We start from the raw sequence: 13631 nt of genomic DNA on the forward strand, positions 1-13631 counted from the left end.
CTTTTTGTGTAGAGGGGTCACTCTCGCAATTTTGAAGTCCTTGGGGACGTGCCCCTGTCTTATAGAGAGGTTTATTATGTGTGTGATGACTGGGGTGATGGCGGCTGCTGCGTCTCTGAGGAATTTGGAGGGGATGTTGTCATGGCCAGTGGCCTTGTTAGGTTGGAGGGCGCTCAATTTTTTGAGTACCTCATCGGTTGTTACCATTTCAAGTTTGAAGTCGTCTTTGTGGACCCCTAGGTTTCTGTAGTATGCTACTATGTGTTCTACCCCATAATGCCCTGAGTGGGAGGGTAGTTTGTTTACCAGTGTTGTGGCTATGTTTGCGAAGAAGATGTTTAAGTAATTGGCTACATCCAGCTTGTCTGTGATGAGCGTGTTGTCCGTCTTTATGTTTATGTTTGAGAATCTGGTTTTAAGTTTTTTACTGCAGCCTAGTTGATTATTGAGTAATTTCCAAAGTTCGCAGGGTTTGTTTTTGTTTTCCTCAGTTTTGTCGTTGATGAAATTTCTTTTTGCGGTTCTGATCATGGTGTTTACGTCATTTCTTAGTCTGTTTCTTTGGATTTTTAGTTCAACCACGTGGGCTTGGAGTTCACTGTTTGAGCTTTTGGAAAGCTTTGTCTGACTTTTATGAAGTTCAGAGCATTTTTTGTCTCTGGTTTTCATAGCGGCCAGTATTTCAATGTGCATCCATGCCTCAGCGCGATTTTTAACCCTGGTGGTTCTTATCGGTGCCATGTTGTTGAGTATTGCTGTGAATTTGGTTTTGAATCCAAGCCATGTTTCTTCAACCTGTGTACCACTGAGTTCATCTGACCAGTCCAAGCTCCCCAGTTATAGGTTAAAGGCCTCTCTAGAGTAAGTTTTGAGGTCTCTAGATGTGACTGTTTTGTGACAGCCGGCCTTCTGTTTTAGCTTTTTGCGGGTACAGAAAATCATATAATGATCACTTAACCCGCATGCTATCACCCCTTTATTGGAGATCATTGACTTGTCAGAGGTCAAAATGAGGTCAATGGTGGTTTGTGTCGAATCGCATACCCTTGTGGGTTGGGTGATTAGCTGGCTGAAACCGTGCAGATCAGAAAATCTACTGAAGGCCTTGAAGACGGGTGCTGATTTACGCAGCATATCCGTGTTCCAGTCCCCAATAAGAATTTTTTCTACCCCCTCCACCCCAGCTAAACACCCATCAAGTGTGTCATAAAAGCCACTCTGTTCTGGTGGTCTATAGATTGTGCCTACTAGTACTGGTTTCGCCCTGTCTAATAAGATTTCAATCCAAACAGTTTCAATTTCATCATGGTTAAGGTCAGTACGGTTGATGTATTTGGTATCCTTGTGTATATACACACTGACGCCACCTCCATACTGGTTCCTATCCCTCCTGACTATTGAGTAGTTTTCAATTTCAATCTCTGGATCCTGTACAGATGAGTCTAATTTTGTTTCTGTGAAACACAATATGTTAGCCTTACCGTTTAAAAACAACTGTTTGATTTCAGCCAGTTTAGGTCTCAGGCTATTTGTTCTTAAGATGAAATATGTGAAGTTCATTTTTGCTTGTAATAAGATTGACGTCGTCACACTTGAGGTAACTCTGTTCAATTGTGACCTGTCCTGTGGTGGGGGGAGGGGGGGCGTTGTTGCTGTTTGTGCCGTGGGTGGGGAGGGGGGGAGGGGGTGATGCTTTGTCCTTTGCTGGAGTCTGTATCAGGGGCGGAGCTAGGGGGTGGCTACCTGGGCTCAAGCCCCGGATGTATTCTGAAAAGCCCCGAATCTATTTAAAAATTTTTTTTTTTTTAAATATATATATATATTTTTTTTTTTTTTTTTTTTTTTACAATTCATCATTGTTACATGAAAATATGTTTGCACCAGATTTAGCAGAAGCTAATTTCCATCTGTGGTCTATCCAGCTGCTAACTGTATTTGAGTGAGTTAAGTCTTGGTGTTATGGTAGACTCAGACCTAAGCTTTAAATCACAATCAACAAGTTGACAAAAACTTAATTCTTCCACCTTAGAAACATAGCTAAAGTACGGCCATTTATAAATCAAAAGGACGCTGAAAACCAGATCCATGCCTTTATCTCAAGCCAACTCAACTACTGTAATGCACTCCTTACCGGCCTCCCGAAGAAATACGATGATAACTATTTTATTGCAATGCACTATTGCATTATTTTATTCTATTTGACTAACTATTTTATTGCACTGCACTATTTTACTTTGTATCAGTGAATCATAGACGCCTGGCCATAAGAGCATTCGGAGCATCTCTGCTCTCCCACTATTGAACTTGGGGGAGCAAAGGTATGCTCTTGCTCCACCACTTTTTGATTATATGAAAAATATGATATATCCCCCCCCAATATATAAATCTAACCATAACTACGTTATGGTTAACTGAGTTTTATAGTGAAAAGAGCAGCTTTATTGGTCAAGATTGAAGGCTCTATATTGCAGGAAATTGCACGTACAGGTTCATTAAATTCAAAAAAAATCTGTCGTGGAGGGGGTTGTGCCGGACCCCCCCCCCCCGAACCACCCCTTGCCTGCCCAAAAAAAATTAAAAATAAAAAAATAAAAAAAATAAAAATAAAAATAAAAAATAAAAAAAGGGGGGGGCCCATCTGGGCTAAGCCCCGGATCTCCTACAATCCTAAATCCGCCCCTGGTCTGTATTCCTTTGTGTGAAAGCCCGCGATGTGGGGGGGGGGGGCTGGTTGATTACAGATATGTCTGATTGTACTCCATTGTGGGGGAGGGGGGGTGCCTTTTGTCCTGGCCTCGGCCCGGGTAGACTAGCTGGCATGGCGGGGCCAGCCAAGCTAACCGTCGGGTCCTTGGTGACCTTGATGTCCCGCGCCGCTCTCCCTTTAGCCACTCGCCGAGTCCGCTGGGGCTTCTGTGAGGGTATGTCGCCGCTTGCTGGTCGGCTGGTGCAACTGCTGGCTGAAGTGTCAATTGCGTGGATGCTGTTGATCTCCGGCGCCGGTGTGAGGAGCGATGCCTCGCTGTTTTGTCCCCGCGACGTGCTGGGCGCCTCGGTTGTGAACCCCGGTTCCTTCCCTCTCGCTGTGGCCTCTCGTGGGTTCTTTTGCAGAAGTGGCAGAGGAGGAATGTTGCCGTTGATCATGTCGTTAGCCGCCGTCTGTGTGGGTAGCCGTTGATCTGTTGTGCTGGCTGCTGCTTCTTGGGTCAGCAGATTTGACTGTAGTCTCTGGTTCCGTGTCATTACGGGACCAGGGTTCTGATGTATGTCACCCGACATGAGCAGATATAATAAAAACATTGATCTCTTATTACACTTGCCTGCCGGGGGTAATTTCTTTCGTTCCGGATTTGCAGTAAGTACTGTGTGGATGGTCGTGGCTCCGAAGGCTGGATGTTTCCTCTCCATGCCCGTTAACAAGTAGAAGTCGCAATGGGACTGCTGATTTGCGTTTTCGCTACCCTCCACTTCTGTCTGGTGTTGCTGCTTGAGTTGTGAATTCAGGTACAAATCCATAATCCACAGGAGGGAACGTAGAAAATGCGCAAAGTACTTTTTTGTTGTTGCTCTGTTGCGTTGGTTACGGGAGCTACGTAAAATGCGACCGTCTATATAGTCGGTCCTATAACAAAAAGAGAAATGTTACAGAGCAATATGGGGCAACTTACTCCTTGGATCAAACCCAAAGTTACAAGTAAATAACCTACACTGGCTTCCGGTAACATTTAGAATTGATTTCAAGGTCCTCCTCCTTATATACAAAGTATAAACATTGCGATCATCTACTATTGAAGGTTCCAAGCCACAGTCTAAAGAAAATCGGGGATGCAGCCTTTGCTAACTATGCACCAAAGTTATGGAACACACTACCTATGGCCATTAGGGAAGCTAGATCTCTTAATATTTTCAGAAATAAGCTAAAAATGTACCTCTTCACCATAGCCTTCTAATACACCCCGCTGTTGATTGTACTGTAGCACTATTTTACTCTGGCCATTCTATTGCATAATTTTACTATCTATTCTACTATTCTATTATTGCACTGTATTATTGGTGTGCAAACCAGTCAACTTACAAAAAAGAGCCTGTTGGAGGATTTCAACAAGATAAATGCGACAACATTGCAAAATATTTCACTATAATATTTCAAAGTGAAGTAAAAAATATTATAATAATTATTTGATCATGTTAAATGATCATTTGATCATGTTAAAAAAGGGGAAATAAAAAACATTTGTAAAAAAAAAAAAAAAAAAAAAAAAAGTTTAATCAGTGGGGCACAGATGATCATCAGTAGGGCACGTGCCCTACTGATAGTGGTCTAAATACGCCGATGCAATATACTATGCAATGTACTAATATACAATACGGCTCACTTTTCCCACTTCAATGACAGAGCCGCTGTTTAATAATATTGTCGCGCGGAGCTCCGTCGCGGCAGCATTATGTAGCAGTAATCCCCCCTTTTTTACCATTGACAACTAGCTCAACTGGCAGCGCTGCATTGCTGTGGATCCTGCGGTCCGTTGGTGACAAGTTCTAATCCCTTAAATTTTATTTTTTATTTTTTTTAAACGTGCATTCTTTTGATTGTTTTGATGTGAAAAGTGATGCTGCATAAGGCGTCTGCACTTAGCACTGACTGAGAAAGTACATAATGCTTCTTACTGTTGCGCTCCAGAGACTGTTACTGTACCATACAATATACTATGCAATGTACCAATATACAATACGCTATAGTGCAAAGCAGAAATGGGATGAGGTACAAGATCTGATACAGGCGTACTGCCTACAGTATTTTATGTTTGTCTGATATTTACTGAGCTTACAGTGTTATGCACATAGTATGAAAACTGGGACATGTTTTGTTGTGATTCTCCATGTTGAAATGTTGACTGATTTGGTTATATGGAGAGACAATTTATATTTTCATCAGTCTGCATCATTGATTTGGGTATATGGAGAGCATTTTTTTTTCTCATCAGTCTGCATAATTGATTTGGGTATATGTAGATACATAAATTATATGTTCATCAGTCTACAGCATTGGTCTTGTGTAGTGTTTGGTGAATTTATTGTATATTTGCACATTATCTGCGTACTTCACTTACAGTACTCTAATCACTGAGAAATAGAATTGCTAAATGTGTTTTAGGTTAAGCACAGCAGTGTGTAACTGGTTCAAACAGAATGAAGTCATATGAAACGTGTGTTTCATATGGTAACAAAATGTAGTTTAATTTAGCAAAGGATCTGAGGTGTTCTGATAATTGTGTGTGTGGTTGTGCTAATTGTGTGTTTTGAAACACCGGGCCCCGTTTTCAAAATCATGCTTAAGCAAAACTGTATTGTGTGTTTCATTATATACGGTATTATGTTTCAGTCTTCTCATAAAAAAAAGATTCGATTTTTGGGTATTTTCCTGCCTTTGGTCCGCTTTGCATTCACATCTCAAATGAACCGCAGCAGGGTTCATTTGCAAGAGTGAATGAGCTTTCACACCACCCCAAACCAACCGGACTATCCGAGGAAATGAACCAGGGTTCGATTAAAGCTTATTATAGTTTATCACAGTATCATGAGCATGTCTTTGTCAGTGGACACTGGACATGGGTATGGATGGCTCCAGGTGCTGCTGCGTTAAAGTGCACATCTTCAATACCTATCTGTACTATTTAAAAGCACAGTGCAGGACACACTCAAAGGTTATCGCACCTCAGAGATGGCAGTGGACATGTATGACAGGACAAAGGCCATATGTAATGGCCTTGGGATTGAGGAACATACTACCAGCCAAAGGAGGAAGCAGAAAAGGATGGACGAGTATGTAGTTGAGTGAGTCATCTTGTGGCACAAGCTCAGACCTCTGCTCAGGAGATCAGCTGAGACAGAGACTGTTCTATCCAGTCCTCTGTAGAATGCTGCAAGAGCTTGAGAGCAGGTTCTCATGAGTTGGAAAACAACTTATGAGAGGCATACATTCATGTTATCCAGCCTCAGACCAGTTTCTCTCAGTGGAATTGCTGCAACCCCTCGCCACACATTACAATATCCAACTATTGCCAGAGGAGATCACAGTTGCAAAGTGTTTCCTGGTCAGGACAGGCAGAGATGCAGTTCCTACTATCCAAAGTGTCTTTTCCCTCCTGGATGATAATAATAATAATAATAATAATAATAATAATAATAATAATAATAATAATAATAATAATAATAATAATAATAATAATAATAATAATAATAATAATAATAATAATAATAATAATAATAATAATAATAATAATAATAATAATAATAATAATAATAATAATAATAATAATAATAATAATAATAATAATAATAATAATAATAATAATAATAATAATAATAATAATAATAATGCATTTGATTTATAAGGCGCCTTTCAGGACACTAAAAAAAAAGTCCACAAATCGGTGAATGAAAGAATTATAGGATCAAATGAAAACTACTTACTAAAAATGGATGTTTAAAAGTACTAAAAACCAACAAAAAATACCAAACACTAACAAACATTCAGCACAGACAATGGGGATGCTGACATTTTTTTTAAGTTAAAAAGAAAGTAAAAAAAAATTAGCACTTTTTTTTTGGCTAGGAGAAAAACATCCGGGGCTAAAGCCCCGGAAGCCCAGGACTAACGACATTATTAAGCATTACATCACGCGCAGGAGTGTGTTATAGGAATTAGATCATGCCTAGGGGTGGTTGTTAGGCCCGACGCGCAGCGGAGGGTCGTTAGACCCCCCTAGGCATGATCTAATTCCTATAACACACGACTACAAGTGGTGTAATGTCTTTTATACAATGGCCGAATTCCCCCAACCTTATTGCTATAGAATAAACACACAGTAATTGAAGCATAATGGAGATTTATTCACAAAACCATCCACAGATAAAGTAGATCCAATAGTAGATCCACTAGTAGACACCAGAGGGAGCTCCACAAACCATGTTAAACCCAGATAAACAGTACTGCTACATCTATACATTTATGACATACCAGATTTACAAATACAGTATTGTTTTTGTAGGGTGATTATGGTTTATTTACATTGAGGTTCTGGGGTCACGTGGGGTGTGTTATATGGAATACCCCCCCTCCACCCCACCTACCAATCTCCTACCTACCAACCTCCTCCAATGTACAGTTTCTTCGTCAAATGTATATACTCTCTTTTTAGACTCTTTTTGTATCACAAACAGTACTGTATTTGTAAATCTGGTATGTCATAAAATAAATTTATAGATGTAGCAGTACTGTCTATCTGTATGTCATGTATGTCATATATGTTATGATGCATTGAAAATGGGGGACCCTGATGTAAACAAGACGAAAGTCTTTCTCTGGTCTGCATCCCCTTAACAATTGTGTGTATTGAGCTGTACTGTATTGTACCCATTCTGCAATCTGTTAATAAAATGTTCAATCAATCAATCAATCAATCAATCAATCAATCAAATAACAACCGGTAACTTCACTGTGCTTCTTTTTTTTTTTTTTTTTTTTTTTTTTTCCCTCCCTCCTTTTTCCTCCGATTTTCTCCCATCCCAATGTTAGTCGTTATGCCAATTCCCAATCCCCTTCCTGGTCGCTGCGCACTTACCCCCCACAGTCGGTCTGGGAGAGTGGAGGCTATCACGTGCTTCCTCCGACACACGTCTAGCCAATCAACCGCTTCTTTTTTTCACCTGGCAGCGCGGACTCTCACTGAGAGGGTGTAACGTGTGGAAGGATCACACTACCCCCCTTAGATCCTATCCGCGCTGAGCAGGCGCCCCGACCGAACTGTAGGAGTCGCTGTTTACAACGACCCGGACCCACCCCGCCAGCTTTCCCACCCTCTAATACAGCCAATTGTATTAGTGTGAACGGCCAGCCAAGCTGGTGACAACGCCGGAGCTGTGAGCTGGATTCGAACATGCAAATCCAGTGTCTCTGGTGTTGGTGACGAACGCAATCTCCGCTACGCCACCTGACCGCCACTTCACTGTGCTTCTTAAACAAGATGTAGCAGTACTGTCTATCTTTATGTAATATATGTTATGATGAATTGAAAATGGGGGACCCTGATGTAAACAAGACGAAAGTCTTTCTCTGGTCTGCATCCCCTTAACAATTGTGTGTATTGAGACGTACTGTATTGCACCCATTCTGCAATCTGGTAATACAATTTTCAATCAATCAATCAATCAATCAATCAATCAATCAATCAAATAACAACCGGTTTGATTGATTGATTGAAAATGTTACTAGGTAACTTCACTGTGCTTCTTAAACAAGATGTAGCAGTACTGTCTATCTGTATGTCATGTATGTCATATATGTTATGATGAATTGAAAATGGGGGACCCTGATGTAAACAAGACGAAAGTATTTTCAGTCAAGGCCGTCGATCTTTATTTTTATTTTTTGTCAGACCATTGGATTTGATTGATTGATTGATTGATTGATTGAAAATTGTATTAACAGATTGCAGAATGGGTACAATACAGTCCGGCTCAATACACACAATTGTTAAGGGGATGCAAACCAGAGAAAGACTTTCATCTTGTTTACATCAGGGTCCCCCATTTTCAATTCATCATAACATATATGACATACATGACATACAGATAGACAGTACTGCTACATCTACGGTGAGTGGCAAGGTCCCAGTAGTGGAGGAATAAAGGAGGCAGAGAGTGATTGCTCGTCTATAGTGGTTCCTTTTAATATTGGAACAATACACCAGAGCAACCAAGCATAGGCAAAGACGCCGAGTGTCTACTGATTAGCACAAATAATAAACAACTAAACAAGACGATCTGGTGCAGGAACGTCCGAGTCCAGGGTACCGCCGTGTACCGATGCTGGAGGTAGTGTGAAGAACCGACGATAAAACACAGGGAAGACAGGGGTTACATACTGTAGGTACACATTCCACACATTCCACACGCACCACAGTGACAACGAATCAGAGAACACAGACAATTAGTGACAGGGGAGACAAGTGACAGGTGTTAGAATGGTGTATGGTTCTCAGGCAGCAGCCAGAGAACCCAGAGCGTTACATTGGATTATCGACGAAACCTAACTTGGTCCCAAGAAGAGGGTCTTGTGTATTATTGGGTTAGGACATTTACTGTACATTGGAGGGGGTTGGGTTAGGACATTTACAGGGGCCAGTTTCGAATTGCAGTCTCCAGTAGGTGCTCTTTGAGAGTGGTTTTGAAAGTGGGTAGTGATTCACATTCCTTTACAGCTGTGGGTAGGGCGAGCCGAATCTGGGTTTAACATGGTTTGTGGAGCTCCCTCTGGTGTATACTAGTGGATCTACTATTGGATCTACTTTCTCTGTGGATGGTTTTGTGAATAAATCTCCATTATGCTTTAATTACTGTGTGTTTATTGTATAGCAATAAGGTTGGGTGAATTGGGCCATTGTCGTGCCTGACAACCACCCCTAGGCGTGATCTAATGAGTATAACACACTCCTGCGCGTGATGTAATGCTTAAGTAGCCTAGCTCCATCAAACGAAAAAGTAAAAAACAAAGTAACGGAATACACTTTACAACAACTCCAAACTGTCTTATATATGTCTTATATACTGTATACTGTATTTACCATCATGTAGAAATAACTAAGTAAAATGAGACAAGCGAAGCAAATACATAGTCAGATCTCTCTGTGCCTCTCTCTCACTCTCTTCCCATCTCTCTCTCTCTCTCTCTCTCTCTCTCTCTCTCTTTCTCTCTCTGTGTAGCGGGAGGAGAAGCAGATTTATCCTGGCAGAAGGATGGAGCAGATGTAGATGATGAGATGGTGACCAGGCTTGATGAAACATCCTCCAAGCTGCTGATAAGCTCAGCTAAGATGAAGGACGCCGGCCGCTACACGTGTATGGGTGACTACGACACTGGCCACAAGGATGACCAGACATTCCTGCTCTATGTCTATGGTCGGTCTATTTGTCTGTCTGTCTACCAGTCTGTCTCTCTGCACGCACTGTCTCAACACTAATTTACACACACACACACACACACACACACACACACACACACACACACACACACACACACACACACACACACACACACACACACACACACACACACACATCCTAATCCTCTCTCCTGTGTCTTCCGTCAGAGGGTCCGTCTTTTGGCAGCACAGCGGTCCACCATGAGTTCCTGGAGGGCCAGACGGCGGTGGTCCCCTGCCTGGTGTCTGGGCAACCTGCTGTGGATGTGCACTGGCTGAGGCACCAGCAGGAGATCTCGTCTCATGGTACAACCGTAGCCCCTGTGTGTCAGACCCCTGTGTTAGAGGCCTGTGTGTTAGAGGCCCCTGTGTGTTAGAGCCCTGTGTGTCAGAGGCCCCTGTATGTCAGAGGCCCCTGTGTGTCAGAGCCCTGTGTGTCAGAGCCCTGTGTGTTAGAGGCCCCTGTGTGTCAGAGCCCTGTGTGTCAGAGCCCTGTGTGTTAGAGGCCTGTTTCTCAGAGCCCTGTGTGTTAGGCTATGGTTAGACTAGTGTATTCCTGGCGTTTTTTTATACGTTTTTGACGACGTTTGATGTCCTATCTACACAGAAATGCGTTTTTTTGCGTTTTTTTGTGGATACGGCTGAAACGCAAAATTGTGTTTGCGTTTGGAGATACGCAAAAAAAACGCTTCGACAACAGCGTGTAGTCAGCACGGAGCCGTTGTTGCGAAAACGCCCATGCGCAGTAGATACCATCTGCGTGCCCTCCCGGTGACAACAGTGTGTGTGTTTGGGACAGAGCTCCGTGTCCCAAATAGCTTCAGCTACCATGTGTTGTCAAGTTATTGTTATAAGGACCCCAGTCCAAGCTACAACTGTCTGCATTCCCTTAACAATTGTTTGTATTGAGCCGTATTGTATTGTACCCATATGCAATATGTTACATTCATTCTGCTAGCATTACCGATTGCATGAGCAGCTGGCTAACGTGAGCTATCAGGATTCAGACCCTGTTAGCTCAGAGTTCCTCTTTCAACTTAACAAGCATTAAACAAAATGGCCCAGTCATCTATTCACCTTTGTTTAATACACACAGCGTTGTCTCTAATGTTATCTAACTACTGATAGCTCGCGATATCATCAGTTTTGTTGCTGGCTAAGTAGCGTGAGCTAACGTTAGCTTCTAGCCACAATGCTATATTGTTATAATGGCATACTCCATTGACGTTAGCATGCAGCTAACAATGCTACCGATCGTTTTTTAGACTAACTATCCGCTCTTGGTGGTCACTTGTGTTGATGTTAGTTTTGTTTCATCAACAAATGACAGGCAGAACACACAGTGAATGTATCCGTTTTGTTTATTGCACTTTTATTAAGCTTTGCTGAAAAATTATGGTTATTATTATTAAAAGATGGTGGCGCGGCATAGGCGCCTGCCTTATTGACATTTTCTTTTGCTGGAGCTTCCACCAGGAAGTGTATTGGCACATTCGTTCTGATTGGTTGAAATTGCCTTCATGTTTGCCACCTACTGCCACCTACTGCTTTGGCAGTGTACTACATCAGTGTGGTCGGCTGACAAAAACGAAAAAAAAACGAAAGTGTGACTCGAGGCGCATGACGTTGCGGCGATACGCGGCGATACGTATAAGAAAACAATACGAAATGATACGAAAGGTGTAACCCCAGCCTTAGAGGCCCCTGTGTGTCAGAGCCCTGTGTGTTAGAGCCCTGTGTGTTAGAGCCCTGTGTGTCAGAGCCCTGTGTGTTAGATGCCTGTTTCTCAGAGCCCTGTGTGTTAGAGGCCCCTGTGTGTCAGAGCCCTGTGTGTTAGAGCCCTGTGTGTTAGAGGCCCCTGTGTGTCAGAGGCCCCTGTGTGTCAGAGCCCTGTGTGTTAGAGCCCTGTGTGTTAGAGGCCCCTGTGTGTCAGAGGCCCCTGTGTGTCAGAGCCCTGTGTGTCAGAGCCCTGTGTGTTAGAGGCCCCTGTGTGTCAGAGCCCTGTGTGTCAGAGCCCTGTGTCAGAGCCCTGTGTGTTAGAGCCCTGTGTGTCAGAGCCCTGTGTGTCAGAGCCCTGTGTGTTAGAGGCCCCTGTGTGTCAGAGCCCTGTGTGTTAGAGCCCTGTGTGTCAGAGGCCCCTGTGTGTCAGAGCCCTGTGTGTCAGAGGCCCCTGTGTGTCAGAGCCCTGTGTGTCAGAGCCCTGTGTGTCAGAGCCCTGTTTCTCAGAGGCCTGTGTGTCAGAGCCCCACAGATACTGACTGACAGACTGACAGACTGACTGGTTGGTTGGTAGGTTTGATGGCTGGCAGGTTGGTTGATTGGTTGGTTACCGCATACCACAGAGCAGCTGGACTCAAGCAAAGCTCTGTTTCTCTCCATCTTTCTCTCTCCCCACCCCCCCAGGAGTAAATCGCATGCGGCAGCTGCCTGATAACTCTCTGCAGATTTTGAGCGTGAACAGGGAGGATTCTGGGAGTTATATATGTAGGGCCAACATCAGAGGTCGACCTCCTACAGACGAAATCACTGTGTCCATCGTCATCAATGGTCAGTGACCTCTGTTCTTCCCACTTCTCCTCTCCTCTCCTCTCCTCTCCTCTCCTCTCCTCTCCTCTCCTCTCCTCTCCTCTCCTCTCCTCTCCTCTCCTCTCCTCCCTTTTTTATTTTATTTTCTTTTGGTTCTGTTCTGGCTGCAAAGTAGATTTATGTTCAGATGCCAATGGCTGTTCAGGATTTACCCATAGTGCTAGCTTTGAATATGATATAGCTAGAGTTACATATGTAATAGGGGTGTAAAGGTACACGTATCCGTACAGAACCGAACCGTTTCAGTATGTACCATACAGTACCAAACGGCTGTGTAGTGTACCGAACGAATACAACGGTATGTTAACCACTAACGACCGCCCACCGGGGGCTGTTTTTTTCACAATCTAATATAATTATTATTATTATTATAATTTTTTACAAGTCGATTATTAATTTCAATATAGAATATTCGTTGACAGCTCTATATGTACAATTAGTTACTGCACACTACATCACCCCTGAGTGGAACATGGAAAGCCAAACTTTCCCCCACTGTACCGAAAACCCGTACCGAACCTTGACTTCAAAACCGAGGTACGTACCGTACCGTGGTTTTTGTGTACCGTTACACCCCTAATATGTAACCATTGTTCTGTTCTGTTGTGTTCTATTCTCTACTGCTCTACCATCGATCACACTACATGTCTCAGGTTGTGCTGCTGTGCTGCGTTGCATTGCATTGCGTTGCGCTGCGTTGTGTTGCGTTGCTCTTTTCATTTGAGATATTTTGGATCAACCGTGTGTGAACTGTGAATTAACCCCCCCTCCCCCTCCCGCTCTTCCTGTAGCTCCGCCCACAGTGCATATGAAAGAAGAGGTGAAGAGGGTTCTAGCCGGACCCGAAACAAACGTCTCTCTGTTCTGTTTAGTAGATGGACTGCCCAAGCCCCAGATAACCTGGAACACGTAAGCATTAATTAATTAAGTATTAATATTATATATATATAAATATTAGGGATGCTCGATATTGGCTTTTTTACCAATACCAATATACCGATATTGTCCAACTCTTAATTTCCGATACCGATATCAACCGATATCAACCGATACCGATATATG

The 13631-nt window shown here is 42.9% G+C and overlaps 1 protein-coding gene across 3 annotated transcripts in view; it reads left to right on the forward strand.

The window, feature by feature from the left end:
* Positions 1–13631, forward strand: part of ncam3 (neural cell adhesion molecule 3) — a 56375-nt gene that overhangs the window by 13052 nt on the left and 29692 nt on the right. For 2 of the 3 annotated variants that reach the window (XM_084336843.1, XM_084336845.1), the window contains exons 3-6: positions 9766–9960; positions 10152–10289; positions 12387–12530; positions 13361–13478. In XM_084336843.1, coding sequence (XP_084192969.1) covers positions 9766–9960; positions 10152–10289; positions 12387–12530; positions 13361–13478 — 595 coding nt within the window. The remainder of the gene's footprint in view (positions 1–9765; positions 9961–10151; positions 10290–12386; positions 12531–13360; positions 13479–13631) is intronic. The other variant, XM_084336844.1, reaches the window with a different exon arrangement.

The sequence above is a fragment of the Notolepis coatsorum genome (genome assembly GCF_963971535.1).
Source record: "Notolepis coatsorum genome assembly, chromosome: 19".
Lineage (NCBI taxonomy): Eukaryota > Metazoa > Chordata > Actinopteri > Aulopiformes > Paralepididae > Notolepis > Notolepis coatsorum.